The sequence below is a fragment of the Grampus griseus genome, assembly GCF_964374135.1.
Source record: "Grampus griseus genome assembly, chromosome: 19".
NCBI classification, from domain to species: domain Eukaryota; kingdom Metazoa; phylum Chordata; class Mammalia; order Artiodactyla; family Delphinidae; genus Grampus; species Grampus griseus.
Genome location: NC_139013.1, coordinates 56917194 through 56940088, shown reverse-complemented (window position 1 = coordinate 56940088; position 22895 = coordinate 56917194). Strand labels below are relative to the sequence as shown.

Genomic DNA, 22895 nt, shown 5'->3' with positions numbered 1-22895 from the left:
TTTTTTATCATAAATGGGTGTTGAATTTTTTCAAAAGCCTTTTCAGCATCTATTGAGATGATCGTGTGGTTTTTATCCTTCAGTTTGTTAATATGGTGTATCACATTGATTGATTTGCGAATATTGAAGAATCCTTGCATTCCTGGAATTAACCCCACTTGATCATGGTGTATGATCCTTTTAATGTGCTGTTGGATTCTGTTTGCTGGTATTTTGTTGAGGATTTTTGCACCTGTGTTCCTCAGTGATATTGGCCTGTAGTTTTCTTTCTTTGTGACATCTTTGTCTGGTTTCGGTATCAGGGTGATGGTGGCCTCGTAGAATGAGTTTGGGAGTGTTCCTCCCTCTGCTATATTTTGGAAGAGTTTGAGAAGGATAGGTGTTGCTCTTCTCTAAATGTTTGATAGAATTCGCCTGTAATCTATCTGGTCCTGGGCTTTTGTTTGTTGGAAGGTTTTTAATCACAGTTTCAATATCACTGCTTGGCGTTGGTCTGTTTATATTTTCTATTTCTTCCTGGTTTAGTCTCGGAAGGTTGTGCTTTTCTAAGAATTTGTCCATTTCTTCCAGGTTGTCCATTTTATTGGCATACAGTTGCCTGTAGTAATCTCTCATGATCCTTTGTATTTCTGCAGTGTCAGTTGTTACTTCTCCTTTTTCATTTCTAATTCTATTGATTTGAGTCTTCTCCCTTTTTTTCTTGCTGAGTCTGGCTAGTGGTTTATCAATTTTGTTTATCTTCTCAAAGAGCCAGCTTTTAGTTTTATTGATCTTTGCTATTGTTTCCTTCATTTCTTTTTCATTTATTTCTGATCTGATCTTTATGATTTTTTTCCTTCTGCTATCTTTGGGGTTTCTTTGTTCTTCTTTCTCTAATTGCTTTAGGTGTAAGGTTGGGTTGTTTATTCAAGATGTTTCCTGTTTCTTAAGGTGGGCTTGTATTGCTATAAACTTCCCTCTTAGAACTGCTTTTGCTGCATCCCATAGATTTTGGGTTGTCGTGTCTCCATTGTCATTTGTTTCTAGGTATTTTTTAATTTCCTCTTTGATTTCTTCAGTGATCACTTCGTTATTAAGTAGTGTATTGTTTAGCCTCCATGTGTTTGTATTTTTTACAGATCTTTTCCTGTAATTGATATCTAGTCTCATAGCATTGTGGTCGGAAAAGATACTTGATACAATTTCAATTTTCTTAAATTTACCAAGGCTTGATTTGTGACCCAAGATATGGTCTATCCTGGAGAATGTTCCATGAGCACTTGAGAAAAATGTGTATTCTGTTGTTTTTGGATGGACTGTCCTATAAATATCAATTAAGTCCATCTTGTTTAATGTTTCATTTAAAGCTTGTGTTTCCTTATTTATTTTCATTTTGGATGATCTGTCCATTGGTGAAAGTGGGGTGTTAAAGTCCCCTACTGTGATTGTGTTACTGTCGCTTTCCCTTTTTATGGCTGTTAGCATTTGCCTTATGTATTGAGGTGCTCCTATGTTGGGTGCATAAATGTTTACAGTTGTTATATCTTCTTCTTGGATTGATCCCTCGATCATTATGTAACATCTAAAATAAAATAGACTTTATTTTATTTTTTTTGTTTTTGTTTTGCCGGTATGCGGGCCTCTCACTGCTGTGGCCCCTCCCGTTGTGGGGCACAGGCTCTGGATGCGCAGGCTCAGCGACCATGGCTCACGGGCCCAGCCGCTCCGCAGCATGTGGGATCTTCCCGGACCGGGGCACGAACCTGTGTCCCCTGCATCGGCAGGCGGACTCTCAACCACTGCGCCACCAGGGTAGCCCTAGACTTTATTTTAAAGTCTATTTTGTCTGATATGAGTATTGGTACTCCAGCTTTCTTTTGATTTCCATTTGCATGGAATATCTTTTTCCATCCCCTCACTTTCAGTCTGTATGTGTCCCTAGGTCTGAAGTGGGTCTCTTACAGACAGCATATATATGGGTCTTGTTTTTGTATCCATTCAGCCAGTCTGTGTCTTTTGGTTGGAGTATTTAATGCATTTATATTTAAGGTAATTATCGATATGTATGTTCCTATTACCATTTTCTTAGTTGTTTTGGGTTTGTTATCGTAGGTCTCTACCTTCTCTTGTGTTTCCTGCCTAGACAAGTTCCTTTAGCATTTGTTGTAAAGCTGGTTTGATGGTGCTGAATTCTCTTAGCTTTTGCTTGTCTGTAAAGGTTTTAATTTCTCTGTCAAATCTGAGTGAGATCCTTGCTGGGTAGAGTAATCTTGGTTGTAGGTTTTTCCCTTTCATCACTTTAAATATGTCCTGCCATTCTCTTCTGGCTTATAGAGTTTCTGCTGAAAGATCAGCTGTTAACCTTATGGGGATTCCCTCGCATGTTATTTGTTGTTTTTCCCTTGCTGCTTTTAATATTTTTTCTTTGTATTTAATTTTTGATAGTTTGATTAATATGTGTCTTGGTGTTTTTCTCCTTGGATTTATCCTGTATGGGACTCTCTGTGCTTCCTGGACTTGATTAACTATTTCCTTTCCCATATTAGGGAAGTTTTCAGCTATAATCTCTTCAGATATTTTCTCAGTCCCTTTCTTTTTCTCCTCTTCTTTTGGGACCCCTAATGTTGGTGGGGTTATTCGAATGTTGGTGCGTTGGTGCATTTAATGTTGTTCCAGAGGTCTCTGAGACTGTCCTCAATTCTTTTTTTTATATATAAATTTATTTTATTTTATTTATTTTTATTTTTGGCTGCGTTGGGTCCTCGTTGCTGTGCGTGGGCTTTCTCTAGTTGTTGCACGTGGGGACTACTCTTCGTTGCAGTGTGCAGGCTTCTCATTGCGGTGGCTTCTCTTGTTGGGAGCATGGGCTCTAGGTGCACGGCCTTCAGCACTTGTGGTACACGGGCTCAGTAGTTGTGGCTCGGTGGCTCTAGGGCACAGTCTCAGTAGTTGTGGTGCATGGGCTTAGTTGCTCCACGGCATGTGGGATCTTCCCAGACCAGGGCTTGAACCCATGTCTCCCGCACTGGCAGGCAGATTCTTAACCACTGTGCCACCAGGGAAGCCTCTGTCCTCAATTCTTTTCACTCTTTTTTCTTTATTCTGCTCTGCAGCAGTTATTTCCACTATTTTATCTTCCAGGTCACTTATCTGTTCTTCTGCCTCAGTTATTCTGCTATTGATTCCTTCTAGAGAATTTTTAATTTCATTTATTGTGTTGTTCATTGTTTGTTTGCTCTTTAGTTCTTCTAGTTCCTTGTTAAACGTTTATTGTATTTTCTCCATTCTATTTCCAAGAGTTTGGATCATCTTTACTGTCGTTACTCTGAATTCTTTTTCAGGTAGACTGCCAGTTTCCTCTTCATTTGTTAGGTCTGGTGGGTTTTTACCTTGCTCCTTCATCTGCTGTGTGTTTCTCTGTCTTCTCATTTTGCTTCACTTACTGTGTTTGGGGTCTCCTTTTCGCAGGCTGCAGGTTCGTAGTTCCTGTTGTTTTTGCTGTCTGCCCCTAGTGGCTAAGGTTGGTTCAGTGGCTTGTGTAGGCTTCCTGGTGGAGGGGACTAGTGCCTGTGTTCTGGTGGATGAGGCTGGACCTTGTCTTTCTCTCGGGCAGGTCTGCGTCCGGTGGTGTGTTTTGGGCTGTCTGTGACCTTATGATTTTAGGCAGCCTCTCTGCTAATGGGTGGGGTTGTGTTCCTGTCTTGCTAGTTGTTTGGCATAGGGTGTGCAGTACTGTAGCTTGCTGGTTGTTGAGTGGAGCTGGGTCTTAGCATTGAGATGGAGATCTCTGGGAGATTTTTGCTGTTTGATATTACGTGGAGTCGGGAGGTCTCTGGTGGACCAATGTCCTGACCTAGGCTCTCCCACCTCAGAGGCACAACTGTGACACCCGGCTGGAGCACCAAGACCCTATCATCCACATGGCTCAGAATAAAAGGGAGAAAAAAAGAAGGAAAGAAAGAAAAATAAAATAAAATAATTAAAATAAAAAAATAATTATTTAAAATTAAAAAGTAATTTAAAAAAAGAAAGAAGAGGGCAACCGAACCAAAAAACAAATCCACCACTGATAACAAGCACTAAAATCTATACTAAACAAACCAAAAAAACCCCTGACAGACAAAACCCTAGGATAAATGGTAAAAGCAAAGCTATACAGAGAAAATCACACACAGAAGCATACACATACACACCCACAAAAGAGAAAAAGGAAAAAAATACAAATATCGTTGCTCCCAAAGTGCACCGCCTCAATTTTGGGATGACTCGCTGTCTATTCAGGTATTCCACAGATGCAGGTACATCAAGTTGATTGTGGAGATTTAATCCTCTGCTTCTGAGGCTGCTGGGAGAGATTTCCCTTTCTCTTCTTTGTTCTCACAGCTCTCAGGGGCTCAGCTTTGGATGTGGCCCCACCTCTGCGTGTAGGTCGCCGGAGGGCGTCTGTTCTTTGCTCAGGCAGGACGGGGTTAAAGGAGCCGCTGATTCGGGGGCTCTGGCTCACTAAGGCGGGGAGGGGGGGCGCGGGGCGGGCCTGCGGCAGCAGAGGCCGGCATGACGTTGCAGCTGCCTGAGGCGCACCGTGCGTTCTCCCGGGGAAGTTGTCCCTGGATCCCGGGACCCTGGCAGTGGCGGGCTGCACAGGCTCCCCGGAAGGGAGGTGTGGAGAGTGACCTGTGCTCGCACACAGGCTTCTTGGCGGCGGCAGCAGCAGCCTTAGCGTCTCATGCCCGTCTCTGGGGTCTGTGCTGATAGCTGTGGCTTGCGCCCATCTCTGGAGCTTGTTTAGGCGGTGCTCTGAACCCCCTCTCTCCGTGCACCTTGAAACAATGGTCTCTTGCCTCCTAGGCAGTTCCAGACATTTCCCCGGAGTCCGTCCTGGCTAGCTGTGGCACACTAGCCCCCTTCAGGCTGTGTTCACGCCGCCAACCCCCGTCCTCTCCCTGGGATCTGACCTCCGAAGCCCGAGCCTCAGCCCCCAGCCCCCGCCCACCCCGGCAGGTGAGCACAAGCCTCTCGGGCTGGTGAGTGCCGGTCGGCCCTGATCCTCTGTGCGGGAATCTCTCTGCTTTGCCCTCCGCACCGTTGTTGCTGCGCTCTCCTCCGTGGCTCCGAAGCTTCCCTCCGCCATCCCCCCCGCCCCCCCCCCCCGTCTCCGCCAGTGAAGGGGCTTCTAGTGTGTGGAAACCTTTCCTCCTTCACAGCTCCCTCCCACTGGTGCAGGTCCCGTTCCTATTCTTCTGTCTCTGTTTTTTCTTGTTTCTTTTTCCCTACCCAGGTACGTGGGGAGTTTCTTGCCTTTTGGGAGGTCTGAGGTCTTCTGCCAGCGTTCAGTAGGTGTTCTGTAGGAGTTGTTCCACGTGTAAATGTATTTCTGGTGTATCTGTGGGGAGGAAGGTGATCTCCGTGTCTTACTCTTCTGCCATCTTGAAGGTCTCCCAGGGTATAATTCTTAAGTGCTTTGGGAGGAGATTTTTAAAGTCGAATTCACATAAAACAAGGAATGATTGTGTATCTTAAAGACGTAATCTGGGTATAATAGTGCTTAAATTTTATGTCTCGTCACAAAGTTCACCAAGTGGTTTTTACAGAATTCACTTAAAAACCAAGCTATAGGGAGAGTAGGTTATATTATCTCAAGTTAAAGATGAGGAAACCAAGGTAACTGTTAGGTAGTAGAACTTGTCCTTGACCAAAGATTGCAGATGTTCAGTTACTCCCATATTCTGTCGCGCTGCACCCCTCGGCTCCCTGCCCCTGGTAACGTCTCCTGCTCCTGGTGTGTCTCTTGCCTACACCCTGGTTTTCTGTCCTGGTTAATCTCCTACCCCTGGTCCGTCTCCTGCCTCCACCCTGGCTCCCTGCCCTGTCCTGGTCCATCTCCTGCCCATGGTCCGTTTCCTGACCTGCACGTGTTTGGTTTCTTGCCATTTTGGAGAAGAGAGCCTGCTCTGTTTTTTAAAATTCTTATTTAAAGGACTGTTGTTTACATTTAAAACCCTGAACAAAGCAAATAATCGTTTGCCATCGCAGACACGGGGGTTCATGCGACGTCAGTGTGTTAATTCAGCACCTGTCGTGTGCGGGACAGTGAGTGGGGTCTACGCAGGCCCTTCTCCTGAAACTCACAGGTTACAAAATGAGTCAGGTGTTACAGTGGTTGTAACTTGGAACCATTTCAAACTCAGAACGTTTTTCAAAAGCTATCATCTGTTACTTTGTTTAAAATTATTTTTTATGAAGTATTTCAAACATACAGAAAAGTTGAAGTTCCTCAAACAGATGTCTGTGTGGTCACCATCCACATTAAACAAAGTCCAGTTTGACCTTTAAAACCCAATGACAGTTGTTGTTTACCCTACGTGCAGAATAGAGTATGTTTTTCCTGGAAATTTGCAACGTGAAATCTGAGAAAACTGTGGTATGTGGTGAAGTCTTTTAAAAACTGTGCCCCTGGCTCCTCAGTTCGTCTGCTTCAAAGCCCGCCTCCCACGGAAGGGCGTGCTCGGTGGGGCGGTCACGTGGCTCACCCTGTTCCCGGCGCCCTGCTTTGGACAGCCCTCCGGGGAGCTCAGTGACCTGCACGTTGGCTGCAGGGCGCCAGACGTGGGTGACCTGAGTGCAGCAGGGGAGTCAGGAATCACGTCTGACCGGTGGGGCTGCTCAGTCCTTCCGTGCATCCATGCTTTCTTCCTGCGAACATCGGGCCCAGCTCTCTGTGTGGAGTAGCTGGGGAGCATCTCCCATTCTCCCATGTAATTCTGACCCGAGGCCCCTTGGCTTTGCCCGTGGCCACCTGTGAAATTCCCGTCAGGACACACGGTTGCCTCTGTGTCTCTGGCAGAACTGCTGCTTTCCTCACACACGTGCTCCCTCCTCAAGGCCCCATGTGTGTTTTGAGTCCTTTGCCACGGAAGCCCCAGGAGCGTTGAGCAGGGCAAGGCCGCTGTGCCTCTTGGATGCCTCAGCCATGGCCTCTGGGCTTTGGCTCGGGCTTGTGGGCTCCAGGAGTTCTCTCTCAGTCCCAGGAACGCTTTGCCCCGTCTCTGCCCAGCCCGGGGTCTCCACAGCGCTTGCCAAGCTGTAGTATCTCCCTTCCGAGGATGAAGGGTATTGGTGCATAGTTCATTGTCCCGCTTAAGGTTACACACACACAAAACTAATGGAGTTGTTTCGCAAGACTGTGATTGTATAAGCTGTGTAAGGATGTATCACGTAACTTTCAGAAGGAAAAGACTTTCGGATCCAGGCATGTTACAGTGCTTCTCTGGGCCAGCGTTATTTCTGGCTTCAAGTGCAAACCCACATAGGCTTGCTGTCCTTTCCTGTGAATTTAAACTTTAATTAAACCGATAACTTAGTCCATACGGTAGCAAACGTACCTTTATTTTAGATCAAGTTCACTTTTTCACGTCACCGCCTTTTTGTGTTCCTATATTATACCAGAGATTACATCTATTACAATGACCTGTATGCCTTCAACCTGGACGCTTTCACGTGGAGCAGGCTGTCCCCGTCCGGGACTGGGCCCACACCCAGGTCAGGCTGCCAGATGACCGTCACCGCCCAGGGCAGCATCGTCATCTACGGGGGCTACTCGAAGCAGGTAAGACGCGTGTGTGGGGTGCAGAGTGACTTCTGTCTGCTGCCTTTTCAGTTTCACCAGCGATGAAAACTTCAAGTAATAGTTCATTAGATTAATATGAACAGTCCTTTCTGTTGAATGAGAAGTGGACAGCGGTGGTGTTGATCTGCTCCTGTGTGAACACACTAAGGTTCTTTACGGTCACGTTGCGTTCTTACCCACGTGCCCCCGAAACACGCAGCGTAAGTGATGGCTGTGGCAGGGGGGTGCCCCGGCCACCTCCGTCCACCCTGCCACACCCCCACCCAGCCAGCGGCCAGCCCTTGTTCTGGAAAGGAAAACTGACTTGGGATTTGTGGTTGTGACCTGCCTGGGGTGTGGCTAGACGCGTGACAGCTGGGAGGGCCCTGCGAAACAGGCGGCTGTCGCCAGAAGCTGTGTGCAGTGCCCAGAACTGATGCTTTGTCGCAGTAGATGCTCCTCAAACCCAGTGATGAACAGCAAGCCCTCGTCAGACTGATGCCACTTCAGTCCAAGCAGCGCCTGACTCCCAAATGCGGCTTTTCTGCAGCCACGCGGACAGCGGGGGGGTGATCCGAGTCCCTTTGATTCAGGGCCACTCACGCCAGGCCTTCGGCATTTGATGGCAGTGAGAAGCTGCTCTGTTGGCGCTCACGGGGGATTTACCAGAGTCGGTGGTAAAGGCGTGGGTGTGACACTGGGGTTCTTCTGGGTGGGAACGCCCTCCACAGGAGCAGCGTAGTGTCGTGACCCTTGGTACACGGCTCTCTCACATGTCTTTGGGCTCCATTAATACTGTACGAGACAGAGATTTGCGAGCAGCGGAAGGAATGCTCTGTCAGGTGCACGCCCAAGTCACTGCTCCGTGGCGTTAGCGTCCACTCCCCCTTGGGGACGAGCTGAGACCCCGTGCGGAGCCTTGCACGCCCTGGGGGAAGTTTGACAGCTCCAGAGCTTCACGCACGTTCTGCGTCCTCCTCTAGTCCAGTGAGGAGAGTGAGCGTCCGGCCAGTGTGATTCGCGTTACTGGAAGGACGGCGCAGGCCACTGGGTGAGGGACTAGCGCACGGGCCTCTCATCACCCCTGTCAGGAAGGGGAGGTGGAGTGGGAGTTACATGCTTCGTGGGGAGCAGCCTCCTTGCCTCCCCAGCCCCGGGCTCTGCCACGCCGGCCACTGTGTGGAAGCCGTGGCCCCGGGCGGGCAGAGCGGCAGGGCTCTGGCGTACAGGCCTCGGGGGGTGTATTGAAATGTGACAGCATGAAAGTTCCCCTCAGCTCGTTGGTTCTAAGGAAGGAAGGTTGCTGTCGGCGGAGCAGTGCCGTGGATGCCTGCAGGTGCAGGAGGGCAAGGGGCTGAGAGGGAAGGGCTGGAGCCCGGCTGTGGTCAAGTTTGCGACACAAGCAGACGGCACTGCATTCCTGCAATGGGCGGCCAGTGGGCAAGGCCTCGTGTGGATTTATTTTTTTTAATTTATTTAATTTATTTATTTTTGGCTGTGTTGGGTCTTCGTTGCTGCGTGTGGGTTTTCTCTGGTTGTGGTGAGTGGGGGCTACTCTTCGTTGCGGTGCGTGGGCATCTCATTGTGGTGGCTTCTCTTGTTGTGGAGCACAGGCTCTAGGTGCGTGGGCTTCAGTAGTTGTGGCATGCAGGCTCAGTAGTTGCAGCACACGGGCTCTAGAGCGCAGGCTCAGTAGTTGTGGCGCATGCGCTTAGTTGCTCCGCGACATGTGGGATTTTCCCGGACCAGGGCTCGAACCCGTGTCCCCTGGATTGGCAGGCGGATTCTGAACCACTGCACCACCAGGGAAGCCCCTCGTGTGGATTTAGTTCCTGAGAGTGCTGGGCTTTTGGCCTGGAAGGTGGGCATTGGAGTGGCAGCTGCTTCCCCTGCTAGCCTGCTGGAAGAGAGGAGTATGCCGTCTCAGTGCAGCTGCTCAGGAGAGTGAAGTGTGTGGTCTGCCCAGCGTCGTCAGCCTGGTGTGAAGCAGCAGGCCCGGGTGGAGGTGGGCTGTGCTGTCTGCAGCTCAGGAAAGCTCTTTGAATGGCTGTGCCGGCTTCTGCACAGAGCGTTTGATCCTCGCACCGAAGCTTGAATCCCGTTACTGGGAAGGCGATGGGAATCGAGGGCACAGGCGTTGGAGATGGAGGGTGGCTGTGTAATGATAGGAGGGTCCCTGCGGCGACCCCGCCCATCCAGAGCAGGGCTCGGCCTGGAGCCACAGGAAGCTCTGGGAGGAGAGCTCTGGGGTGTCCCCAGCCTGGGGTCATTTATTCTGTCCGTTCAGAGGCGGTCTGGATGGAACCTGTTGTGTTTCAGATTTTGAGGCTGGTCTGAAGGCTAGCGAGTCACCTCCATGGAAGACGGGACCACAAGCCTGGGGGGCCTTGCGTGGCTTGGCACAGCACGTGGCATTTGTCACGGCTCCCTTTTCCTTTTGCAGAGAGTCAGGAAGGATGTGGACAGAGGTACCCAGCACTCCGACATGTTCCTGCTGAAGGCTGAGGAGGGAAGAGAAGGTACGTGCTCCGTGCAGGTGACAGACCACGCGGGTGGTCAGTGTGTCGCTGGGGGAAGCGGGCAGAGGGTCGCGGGGCTGGTGGGGCACTCCATGAACAGCCCCCGTGTCCCCTCTGGGGCGTTGAGGACGCACTGAGTTAGAAACACAGGTGATGTCAGTCCATCCACAGCTCCCCTTCTTGGGGGCGGGGCCACGGCATCTGTGTCATCTCTCATTTGTTCTTGCTTAATGTTAGGACGTAGACTTTTGGAAGGCATCTTGTGGGGTTGAAATGCCCACTGTTTGTTTGGTTTATTTGAAGTATAGTTAATGTACAATGTTGTGTTAGTTTTAGGTGTACGGCAAAATGATTCAGTCATACATATGTGTATATGTTTTTCAGATTCTTTTCCCTTATAGGTTATTATAAAATACTGAGTAGAGTTTCCTGTACTATAGAGGAGGTCGTTTGTTAATTATTTTATATATAGTAGTGTGTACCTGTTAATCCCATACTCCTAATTTATCCCTCCCTGCTTTTCTGCTTTGGTAAGCATAAGTTTGTTTTCTTTGTCTGTGAGTCTGTTTCTCCTGTAAATAAGTTCATTTGTATCATCTTTTTAGATTCCACATATAAGTGATCTCATATGGTATTTGTCTTTCTCTGTCTGACTTCAGTTAGTATGATCATCTCTAGGTCCTTCCAGGTTGCTGCAAATGGCATTGTTTCATTCTTTTTCATGGCTGAGTGATATTCCTGTGTGTGTGTGTGTGTGTGTGTGTGTGTGTGTGTGTGTGTGTGTGTGTGTGTGTGTGTGTGTGTGTGTGTGTGTGTGTGGTGTGTGTGTGTGGTGTGTGTGTGTCTGTGTGTGTGTCTGTGTGTGTGTCTGTGTGTGTGTGTGTGTGTACACACACACACACACATCTTCTATATCCGTTCCTCTGTTGATGGACACCAGGGTGGCTTCCCAGTGCTCATTTTTCAAGCTCAGAAGTCGGGAGGTGGTTAGTTTGCATGGTGCACGTGATGGGAGAGGGGCCTGAGCGGATGGGGCCCGTGTGGTCCTGGCTGCCCCTTGGCCCCTGTGAGACGCGTCTCCGTAAGACAAGAGGCCTGCTGGGCAGGAACGTTTCCTCTTTCCTGCTGTGACGTTCTTCAAGCAGAGGCTGCAGAAACGTCACATACAAGGCGTTTCTCAGGTCCCAACCACGCCGGATTGCGGTGACTGATGGGGACGTGGGAGCCAAGGTTTAGAGCCCCTTTTACATGTCAGCGCACTTGAACTTGAAAGTAGACTGTGTTCTAGGCAGTGGGACCCCAGCCCTTGTGTTCAGCCCCCGCGTCTGGCCGTCAGGCCCTTGGCCCCCAGTGAAAAGTACATGGCGTGTCCTGCGACGCATCCGGCACAGCTGGGAAAGTGACTCCCGCAGCCACGTGCAGGGCACGCTGATGCTTCTCCTCTTCTCTTTAAGCGTTAGATGCTGGTTGTTGTGAGTGACCTTGTGGCCCACTAGTGCCGCTAGGGCTGCGCCTCCAGGGGGGACTTGCTGTTGGCTGCTTCTCTCACTTCTTTTAAATGTTCATTAAAGAAAAAACATCCCAGTTCCTTTTTCTGGACGTGTTGGGAAGACTCCCACATGTTTTGTGCCAGGCCACATCTTGAGGGTTGCTGCGTAAACACGGCGCCCGCCTAGAAGGAAGGACCACAGTGCGTGGCCCACGGGAGGTTCTGGGGGTGTCTGAGGTTGGAGGGCCCCGCCCGAGGGCACAGTGTACGGGGTCCCCCGGAGCTGGTGCGCCCGCCTCTCCCTCACCCTTCACATCACAGCCACACGGCGCCCCTGGGCAAGTGTTGGGAGGGTGTGTGGACAGGTTCCCTACCTCAGCGCAGACTGACCCTCGAGGAGGAGGCATGGCCTCCAGGGTGTGCCGGACCCGCAGGCACAGAACGACGGCCATGGCATTCTGCAGGCCCCCCGTCCTTATTTCCTCTCCTCATCAGGCAGATGGGCCTGGACGCGGGTCAACCCTTCCGGAGCCAAGCCCACGCCAAGGTCCGGCTTCTCGGTGGCTGTGGCCCCGAACCATCAGACGCTGCTGTTTGGGGGTGTGTGTGACGACGAGGAGGACGAGAGCCTGGAGGGCCACTTTCTCAGCGACCTGCACTTCTACGACCCCGTCAGGAACCGCTGGTTCGCGGGGCAGCTGAAGGTACCTGGGCCCCAGACCTGCAGCCAGCGCAGGGTCTGCCCGGCTGTCACCTCCGTCAGTGATGCCCAGGGCCTCCCCGGTCCCTCTGTCTGTGAGGCTCTGTGGAGCTGCCACCATCTTTACTGTCACCTAAGCAGGGACCGGGTCGCCTCTGCCCCTCCTGCCGGCACCAGCCTGAGAGACGCGGCACAGTGGCTGCTCTCCCGGGAATGACATCCCTGGGGGCTTCATCAGGTCAGGGGCCTCAGAAGCAGGGCCCTGTGGCCAAAGGAGGGCGGATGGTCCACTGTGTGGCAAAGGCTGGCTCCGGTTGAAGTGCCTGGGTGCCTCTGAGGGGAGTCGGGCAGCGTGTGAGGGCTGGTATCTGCCGCCCGTTCCCCTCAGAGGGCACACCAGGCAGGGGTGGTGTGCTCCCCGGGGAGGGGCAGCAAGTGGACGGGGCTCCTCTGGCTGTCGGGTGCTCGCTGACCCCCGTCCTGAGTCGCGGTGCCTTTGCTCTTTATCACCAGGGGCCCAAGGTGGAGAAGAGGAGGCGCAGGCGGGGCAGAAAAGGGGAGCCCGGGGATTCCAGCAAGCAGGAACTGAAGGGGACCCGGGCCCAGGAGCCCCTGCAGGTGGCCAGAGAGCTGGTGGCAGAGGACGGGACCGCGGCCACCATCCAGCAGGGGCTCGCTGCCCGGGGCCCGGCGGGACAGCCCGAGTCTGACGACAGCGACGATGGCCCCAGCGAGGCGGGGGTCCCTGCGGTGGAGCCGAGCGCCCGCTCCAGCGCCATGCTGGCCGTGAAGCACGGGCGCCTCTACCTCTATGGGGGCATGTTTGAGGCTGGCGACCGCCAGGTCACCCTCAGCGACCTGTACTGCCTCGACCTCCACAAGATGGAGGAGTGGACCGTCCTGGTGGAGATGGATCCAGGTGAGGGGGTAGCACCTCTGGAGTTGCCTCGGGAGCCCCCCAGCTTGTCTGCCCTGCACCCGCAGAGTGCTGCACGCCTCTGCCCCCTCTCGCCCCCGTGCCCTCAGCCCCGGGGGGAGGGCCCTGTTGCCCAGGGGCATGTCTGTGCACGGCCATCCCTGCAGGGGCCCTGGGGGAGGGCGCGGGCTCACCCCGACGCCACTCGGAAGCCTCGGACCTGCCCCGGCAGAGCGGACTGGACGCGTGTTTTCCCCGCGGTGCGTGTGTGTGCCCGGGAGCAGACTAGCGGCCCACCCGTCTCCACTGCCGTGTTGCACCACAGGCTGCGCTGGACTTGGTCACTGCTCGGTCCTTGGGTCTGAGGCTGAAATCCCTTACAATCCACACGTCTGGGCAGAGGCCCTGAGTGGCTGTGCGAGACGGCTGCTGTCTTGGAGCGCAGCTTCTCACTCTGCCTGTCTCTGCCTCGACATGTGGAGATGTGATGTTTGCCGTGAGCTCCAGATGTGCTGGGGTCGGGGCCCCCGCACTCACATCTGCGTGTCCAGGCAGAAGGTGGGCTCCTGGGGGCGGCCGCGGCTCGCCTGCAGTTTCCCCGGTGCCCTGGTCGTGTTGACACTGTGGTTTTTGCTTTTGCTTAAAGAATCTCAGGAGTGGCTGGAGGAGACGGACTCGGAGGAGGACAGCGACGAGGTCAAGGGCGCCGAGGGCGGCGGGGAGAGTGAAGAGGACGAGGACAGCGGCGAGGAGGCCAGGGGTGAGTGTGCCACGGGGGCCGCGCGGCCACAGCCGGTGCTGAGGAGGGGCCCCAGGGCTCACCGCTCAGGTCACTTCTCTGCCGGAGCCTCATTTTTGTCGGTGACAAGGGTACGTAAAATTTTACCAAGTTTCTGTTAAAATTTGACTTTGCTGTGTAGGTGCGCTCCTGAGGTCAGCTGAAGTGTTTTTTCTAATTGTGTCTGGAGTACGTTTGAGCACTCGCTGTCTAAGCAGGGTCGTGACGGCCTCGTGACGTCCTCCGTGTAAATCCGGTGCTCGCAGCACGTTTGCTCCTTCCCCGACTGAACCCGTTTCTTTCTTATTCCCCTTTCCCCACGAAAGAGCAACGCCCCTCGGCGGCGCCCGGTGAGCCGTTCGCAGACTCCCTGCCCAGGACCGAGCAGTAGTGGGCGAAGCTGGCGCGGACGACGCCGGGCCCCGGAGAGGAGAGCGCTGAGAGCCGCCCGGGCCGTGGCCGTGGCTTTCTCTGATGACTCAGCCACAGCCGCACACCCGCCAGAGCCTAGACTGAGGGGGTGGGGTTCCCTGCCCTCAGCGCGCTGCGTGCGGTTTAAAATAAACTGGACTTGGCAGGGGGCTGCTGCCGCGAGGGTGGTCTTTCGTGCAGCCTCCGGGCCCCGGTGGTTCTGGCGGGGCCTCGGGCTGGGTCGGGCCGAGCTGATGGTGAGGGGGAGCCGCCTACACGGCAGGCGGCACCTTGATCATGAAGTGGAACGCCGCGGGCTTTGCGGGGTTCCCCTCTGCAAAACTAGGAGACGGGTTCTGCCCGCCTGCACGTTCAGCCGACTCCTTCCTTTTTAAAAATGATCGGTGGCCGCCCACCGCCTCCTGTACGCGTTTTCTCGGTTCTCTGGAGAATAAAGCCTGTTGTGGGCTGGTCTGCTCGCTCTGCCACGTGGCTGTGCCTGGGGTCTCTTGGAGTGCCGTGTGCCCAGCTCCTCTGGCTGCTCCCCACCTTTGGGGAGGAGGTGGTGGAGCTGTGCTCTGCCCTCTCCCCTTCGGGCTCAAGGTCGTCCTTCGCACAGCAGCAGAAGAGGGCAGGAAACCGGAGGGCGGGCCCCACTGTCCCCACACGGCCTCGCCGTCCCCTACCGGGCACGCTCACTGGTGCCTGCTCCAGGGTTAATGGCAGGAGGCTGCTCTTCGTTTATGTAATTGGGGCAGAGCTTGGGCTTTGAATTCACACCAGGTGAATTCATCTTCATCTAAAGTATCATCAGTAACGAGAAAGCAGGGTTCTTAGTTTTCAGTGACGGCCGAACAACCCATCGTTACCTTGAACGGGCCATCCTGCTCATGACCTGGAAGTTAGAAGTGGAGAGTGGGCGCACCCACCCAGCAGAGCGGGCCCGGGCCCGGGCAGGCTTCGTGGAAGGTCGAGGCCAGCTTGCCCAGAAGCAGCCCCTCACCCCAAGCAGCACTTCTCTTCTCGCCGTGCTCGGCCCCCGCACCTCCGGCCGTGTGACCTCACTCGTCAGACTTCTCCCGCCTGACTGCACGCGGATCCGGAGTAGGAAGCGCTCTCGTCGCCTCTGCCCACCAGAGCCTCCCTCTGGTGCGGGGCTGGCAGAGCCCATGGGGTCCCGGTCACAGGGCTTGGGGAGGCGCTCCGGCTTCCGCGTCTTGCTTGCGGCTCCCCGTGGGTGCCGGGGCAGGCGGGCAGGGCTCAAAGCCAGGCTGGACGCCACGGCAGGCCCGCGGGGGCCGCAGAGGCCCTCCCGGTACCTGCCTTGTGTGCTCGCGGTGCGAGGCCCAGGCGTACAGCTCCCGCTCTCTGGGCTGCCGCCTTGGGAGGAGGTGGCTGGGAGAGCGTCGGCCCCAGCGCAGGCTTCTGTTCCCGGGGCCGTTGTTATTACAGAGGAAGGAGGCTGCAAGCGGGGGAGACTCCAGGGAAGGTAGTTTGGAATCAAAGAAGTAGAAAAAGATGACAGCCCCCGGAAGAAACTTCTCTTTTGCTCTTGGCTCTGCTGTCCTGTCCACGGGGTTATTGCTGAGGACGCCGTTTGAGGGACAGGAAGACAAGCACACGCTCCACACGGGGAGCTGCCTCTGCTGTGTCACCCCCGTGATCAGAGTGTCCCTTCGGTGGGGCAGTTGCAGGGAGAGGTGGGTGTACGGTGCAGGACTGCGGGGTCCCCAGGGAGGGCAGCGGCCAGCTCACCGTTCCCCCTTCTGCCTGCCGGCAGCTGGTTTGCCGAACCGAATGCTTCTGGCGCCTGGACGGCCAGCACAGAGCCCTAGGCCTCTGTTCCCTGCATTGCTGGAGCCAAAACAGCATGGTGACAGCTGTATTCAGGGTCAGCGAGGGCCCTGAGTGGACGTTTGTCTTGCCTGCTCCTGGGTTTGCTGACCTGTTGGTAAGACCCCCTCACTGCCCCGCCTTTGGACGGGTTCTGCCTCTGTCTGTCGCTGGTGCCCACCAGCTGGCCCCGTCACTCCTGCGGACACCACACCAGAGCCCCTGGAGGGCTTTGTGGGGTTTGAGTGTGAATAGCTGTGCTGCTTTCTCCCCGCTTCCCAGGAGCAGCTCAGCTGGCTGACGGCGTCGGGCTTAGATAATTTGAGAGGGTTGGTCTAAGGCGGTGGATTCCTTGGGGTTGGACTGAATTGAGCAGAAATCAAGGGAAACACACAGTGAGCTCGGAGATCCTTGTCGTTCACAGAGTCGTCTGTGGCGTGTTTGTTAGCATGTGACAGCGGTGTTTATTGCAGCGTGACATCCGGTTTTTGTACCAAGTCGGTGCAGGTAGGAAGTCAGTGCTCCGTGACAGTAGAAACGTGCTGGGGGACCACACGCTGGGCGGGGCTGCCGGGGAAACGGCTGCTTTGCTGTCCACGCTGGGTAGAGGAGGCCCTCCTGAGGCCTCGCTCAGGCACTGGCCACGTGACACGAGAGAGACGTGTGCTTAGGGACCTCCCCCCCCCCCCACCGTGTGTGGGGATGAGAATGTGACAGTGTGCCTGGAGCTTCCACTGGAGGAGTGTGGCCAGGGAGGGGCAGTAGGTCCTGCCTGGAGGAGCGCGGTGGCTGCAGCTCGGGTGGGCGTGCGATGCCTCTGCTCGATGCTGTCTTCCCAGGTGTCTTAGGTCAGAAAGCAAAGCTGCATGGAAGCTGTTGGTCCAGAGCTTAGACCACGGTCACCTGCGCTTCTGTGGAAGATCTGTCCGAGGCCAGGCCTGGTCATCAGGGCTCTGAACACAGCCTCCAGTGGAAGCTGAGGCACCGACGGGCGCAGCTGGTGGCCACGGGGCCAGGGCCGAGGTGATCTAGGCTCTGGCCAGCCCAGCCATTCACCTCGGAGCCCCCTGGATGTGTGCCGTCTGGGGCCGAGGAACCGCGCAGTGCAGCCAGGGCCAGGCCTGGTCGGCAGGCTGTGCGGGGGCAGAGCGGGGGCTCTCTGTGATCCTGGACCTGGGTCAGGACCGGGACCAGGGCAGCTCGTGGAGCGCAGGGCCCTGAGCCGAGAACGCAGGAGAGGCGGTTTCCTCCCGGCCTTGGGGCAGGGATGGGGGTGCGGGGAGGGTGTGGAGGTCAGAGAGACTCCAGTCGGAAGGAAACAGTAACCACCCCAAGAGACACAAGGCTGTCGAAGTTTCAGAAAGTTGAGGTAGGTTTGGAGCAACGCTGCTGGGCGGTCCCTCAGCAGAGCGTGCCTCTGCCAGCTGCCTCTGTGTCCTCCGTTGGCTGGCGGAGGGGAGCGGGCGCGAGGTGGGCTCCCGGGTCGGTGAGGGGCTGGCGCCCAGTGGGGCAGCGCTGGCGAGGGAAGGGGCGCATTTCAGATCCCTGCTCTCAGAGCTGTGCTGCTCAGGGTCCTGAGACCCTCCAAACACGATAGACGGACGCCGTCAGGTAACATACACCTGGTTCCGTGAGAAGGAGTTTGTGTGTGTGCATCTCAAAGCGTGGGCAATAGAAGGGATCTGCAGTGAAGACGCTGACTTACACCGAGATGATGCAAGTTACCGAGCTTTCAGATGGTGGCGTTTATTACCAAAAGGAGGGAAAGTTTTCTTTAATCTCGACAGCGTCCCTCACTTGCAGGTAGTGAAGAACGTAGTAGCGGTATGATTTAAACAGTTACATTCGTTAAGGAAAGTTATTTTCATTTGGTAAGTAACTAAGCCATTTTTCCAGCTAAAAGAAGAGAAGAAAGGCAAAGGGTAACGTTTTCACCGCTTCATCAATGAGAAGAATCAACGCAGTCGACATTGCCTTTTTGTCAATGTGCAAAACGATTGCCTGTATTAACAGTTTACACGCACCAGGACATAAGGAGGGAGAAGAGAAAGTGCAGGTTGAGACTGATATGTGAGAGAATCACAGGAGGGCATCCGTGTCAGGTTAGTGGCTTCAGCACGTGAGTGAGGGCTCACCCGCACGGGACGGACCGTGTGGGTTCCTTCAGTCAGGCTGCGTCGGGTGGCATTTCTTTGGAGGTGGTGCGTGGTACCCATAAGCAGGGTCCCGCTGGAGGACGTTGTCAGGGAAGCACCAGGTCAGCATCAGGGGCTCATCTGCCCACACGTGAGCCACAGCTCTGCAGCGCGGGGCGGACCGCCACGCGGCAGGCCCGGCGGTGAGCGCAGGCCACATTGCTGTCACTGGAGCTGGGCTCCCCGAGAGGCCCAGTGGGAAGAGCTGGGGGTCCCAGGGGTGCAGGAGCAGCACGGGGGGAGGCTGTACCCTGCTCCCCTGCATTCATGCCCGTCTCCTCGCCGTACCAGCTCCCAGCGTTGGGAAGCCCTTGCTAGGGCGGTGGAGCGCGGCCCCTCCTGCCCCGTCTCTGCCCTCTGCGGGCTTGGTGTGGGGTGGGAGTCACCCACTGAGTGGCAGTTGGCTGCCTGATGGTCCTGTTGATGGCGCTCAGAGCGGGGCACCCTTGGGCCAGGCCCGTCTCTTGGTCACGGCTGAACACAATACCTGCCGGAAAACCCTCGGTCTGTTCTGTGGTCCACACGCAGGAGGCCCTGGGATACCAGTGTGCTCTGCTCTGAAGGGACCAGGAATTCTCACGCCTGCCTTGGGTGTGTCAAGCACTGCCCTCTCAGGAGGAGCCTGGTGCCTGTCTGAGCGTCCTGGCAGGCGTGGAGTGAGCTACTGAAATGGGCTGAACGAGGAACCGCCAGGGGGTGGAGGGCAGGGTCCAGCCGAGGCCCATCTCGGCCACTCCTTGGGGCCTCCAGGGCTAGGGTTGTGCTGTCACCGTGTTGCCAGGCAGCAGCTGCACAGCTGGAGACCTGCATCCACCTGTGACAGGACGGGAAGGGTGTGCACATGTGATAGCCGTGTGAGCCCCAGCGTACTGTGAGAGGTGTGTGTTGGGGGCAGCGAGGTGGGCGCAAGAGGGGTGCTGCCCCAGATCCAGGCCCGGGCCTGGCCGCGTCCACACTGTGATCCACCCCCGGGGGTGCCTGCTTCCCTGAGGTGGGGGGCGATCTGGAACAAAGTGTGTTGCCTGTTTGCATCCCAGGCTCTTCCACGTTGGGGTGGAAGCGGACTCCAGAAGCTCCGTCTGTGCTAACGCACGCGCTGTGTCTGGGGAGCGTTAGGCATTGCTTCCGTCGCCCTCGGGTGTCCGCCTGCTTTGGGCCCCCCCCTTGCGGCCGCCTCCTTCCTGCTGGTCCCCTGGGCGCCTGGCGGCCCCTGCTGGAGGACGGGCCCCGGCATCTCGGTGCCTGGCGCCTCGTACCCACCCTGGAGGGTGGTCCACGTCCTTGAGGTCATGTTGTCCGGGCTCGTGGGCGTGCTGTACAGGAGCGCCTTCGTCCTCTGGTCTTACACGAAGGCAGCTGCACTTTTTCTTCTTTTAAGGCTGCGTTAGTGACACTAGTCGGCACTTGGGGCCGGTGGTTTTTCACTGTTTGCTTCCTGCCCGTTTCCTGACACCTGGACAGCCCTGGGCAGGAGAGTGAGACTGACCAGGCCCCGAGCCCGGCCCCCCCTCACTCCTGCGCCCTCATCTGGACTCTCGATCCTCCTCCTTCGCTGACCAGCAGCAAATCCTCGTCCCTGGAAAGATCAACAGTGACTCTGTCGTGGTGCTGACTCGATGTCACGACGGGACAAGCTGGATGCCGTCGGTGGGTGGGCGGCCCGCGTGGCAGTGAGGAGAGAGGTCGTGACGCCTGGGAGGCCCCTTCACGGTAAGTTTCTGAGACGAAAGGCATGGAGCGTTGGAGACAAGACCTGTAAGGCTGAGCTGAGCTCGGTCCAGAGTGGGTGGGCCTCCACCCAGGACGCCTGGAGGACCCAGGGGGATGGTACCCGAGCTCAGAAAAGGGTGAAAACCGGAAACAGTTCATTTCATTCACTTTCCCGAACGTTTGTCTGCTCCAGCGGTCCAGAGCGTCTTGGGCTTGTTGCCTGGGTCTCTCCCCTGGGCTCGGGAACACCCTTCGGTTTTTATGTGGGGCGGCTGTGTAACTTGCTGTCCAAAGTGGGGCTCTTGAGATGAAAGGGAGCACTCTGATGGCCAGGCTGGGCGTTGGATGTTTGCCGGGCCCGGCGGGAGTCTGTGGGACCTGCACTGCGTTCTCCGTGCAGCCCGGGGGAGCCGTGGGCTTCGTGCGTGTAGGAGAGCGCCTGTCATCCTCCCACGCCCCACCCAGAGGGCGTCTAACAGAGAAATGGGCTTATGGCTGTTAGACGGGGTGTGGGAAGTCCTTGTGTTTGGAGCCCTCTCCGCCCTCCCCTGGAGTGGCCTCAGCCGCGGGCGTTGTGTTCTCGTGGCCGTGCTGAGCTTTTCTGCATGGGCACCGTCTTCCTCGTCAGTCGTTTGGGTGCAGGTGTCGTATACCCTGTGCAGCGTCCTCTCCCGCTCTCGCAGGTGAGGTGCGGGTGCAGCTTCCCAGCCTGGGGGTGGGGGATGGCTGGGCAGCAGGGGGTGGCCTGTCCCCCCGCTCCCCGGCTCAGCTCAGGTAACTCAGTTTCTCTGCCTCTGGTTTTCACATCTCAAGCACGGGAGCAGCTGTTAGGAGAGAAGATGACTCTCACGAGGTTGCTCTGGGATTAATTAAAACCTGTCAGCGCTCCGCGCCACTAGGGCCTCGCGACAGCATCTGTTCTTGCCCCGTCCCGCGTGTCCACCAGGAAGGCGCCCGGCAGAAGCGGGGTCAGCCAGCCTGGCCCAGAGGGGCTCACGGGCGCGCCTGCCGGTAACCCCGGCCTCCGGCAGGTAGGAAAGACTGGCCAGGCTGAGCGAAAGCGTTAGGCCTGTGTGCAGGGCAGCCTGCTCTGGAAACCAGGTAAAAACTAGCTTTCAGGGCCTCTCAGACCCAGTGCATCGTGGTCTCGGTGGAATCCACTTGGAATTCACCGGGTGTAGGGAAGTGGCAGTAACGTGGGTGCTGCTCTGGGTTTCAGTTGTGTTACTGGCAGCCAGACAAGTGGTGGGACGCTGGCCAGCCCCCCCGTGAGCCCCCAGCCCCGAAACCACTGCTTGCCTCGCACGATGGGCATCTGTGCTGTTGCTTTTCTGCGTAGCTACGTTACGTCACGGTGTGTGCTCACATGGGAGGATGCAACCTGCCTGTGTAGGTACCATTTTGTGTTGCAGTTACTGGCATGCACAGAAGTCTTTCTAATCTTCACAGCGCGTTGCAGACAGAATCACAAGCCACACACCCAGCACGGACGACGCAGAGAGCTGCGAGGAGCAGGCATGTTTATTTGGTTCACTCCAGGGCTGCGGCAACCACGCAGTTGTAAAAAAGGAACGGGAAGTAAGATGTACAAAAACGTGAAATACCCCTTTAGAAAGTATCATCATCAGAAACGGGTTTCCTGTGGATCCTCCCTCCCTCTCCTGTGTCCCCACTCCCTGAAAGAAGACCCCCAAACGCAACCAAACTGTGAGAAGGGACGGGGGGTGAGTATGTAACAGAAAAAAAACTGAATTTAACGGGAACATGCTCTAATCTTTAGTTTATTTCTGGTTAAAAATATAGCGATCCAGTGCAGTGTAGTAAAGAGATCCGCTCGAAAGGTAGCAGAGAAACAGCTGAACATAAGCAAAGCAAGGCAGGGTCCGCGGACGGCCGTGCCCAGGACCTTCCCAGGCGTGGGTGCAGGGGCCCCACAGACACATCCATGCGCGTGGCCGGGGCTGCTCCATGGCTGGGACCACGGGGCATCCAGACAGTCCGGGACCTTATTCTGTTGTTTGGACGGTGGGACAACGCTGGTAGGAAGGGCAGACACACCAGGAACCTGGTTTTGTTGGATTGAAACAAGGTACGTTGCATATTTCGGAGATGGATATGCCATGATTTCTCAGGAATTGTCAAGCCACCGGGTTTCAAACACATTCCTGTCCTGGGACCCGACCAGCTCCCGAGTGTGGGCGAGGCATCTGGAAGAATATGCATATCTGTGAGGGAAGTCGAGGCAGGCACAGGACAAGAATGTGCAAACCCGTGGGCTCAGTGACACACTGAGAGGACGACATCGTGTGAGGGCCGTCGGGGCCGCGGACATCTGACAGCCTGGACGCACAGCCTGCATCCTCAGTGCAGAAACGCCACGTGCTCTGAGCCCAGGCCCAACGGCAGGCTGTCCAAGTGAGGCCCTCCCCATGCCCGCAGTGCTCCCTGGCCCTGGTGCCAGCCCCCCTGGATGCCCACAGCACAGCAGCCCTGGGGTCTGGGGTTGGGGCGGGGGAGACAGTGGGGAAAAGAAGGACTTTGCCTTAAGACTCAGTGTCGGGGCTGCAGGAGGGCCGGGTTGTGGTCGTTTCATGGGCAGAAGAGAAAGCAGGTCTCTGCTTCCCTAAGTAAGTGTGCAGCACAGATTTAAAACAGAAAAAGGCCCAGGCCACGACCAGCTGGAGCGGGCGCCCTCTCCCGTGCCTCACGCTAGGGCTTGCCACCCGCTAGCCGCTGGGCGCTCCAGGGGCTCTGCCTCT

General features: G+C 55.6%; 1 protein-coding gene across 5 annotated transcripts in view; it reads left to right on the top strand.

Moving 5' to 3' along the window:
• The window catches only part of KLHDC4 (kelch domain containing 4), a 55245-nt gene extending 40745 nt beyond the window's left edge, over positions 1–14500 (top strand). For all 5 annotated transcript variants that reach the window (XM_082677072.1, XM_082677071.1, XM_082677075.1 and 2 more), the window contains 6 exons: positions 7426–7585; positions 10029–10104; positions 12089–12297; positions 12807–13212; positions 13856–13969; positions 14314–14500. In XM_082677072.1, the coding sequence (XP_082533198.1) occupies positions 7426–7585; positions 10029–10104; positions 12089–12297; positions 12807–13212; positions 13856–13969; positions 14314–14378 (1030 nt within the window). In that variant the 3' untranslated portion in view covers positions 14379–14500. The remainder of the gene's footprint in view (positions 1–7425; positions 7586–10028; positions 10105–12088; positions 12298–12806; positions 13213–13855; positions 13970–14313) is intronic.
• Positions 14501–22895: the final 8395 nt, after the last annotated feature.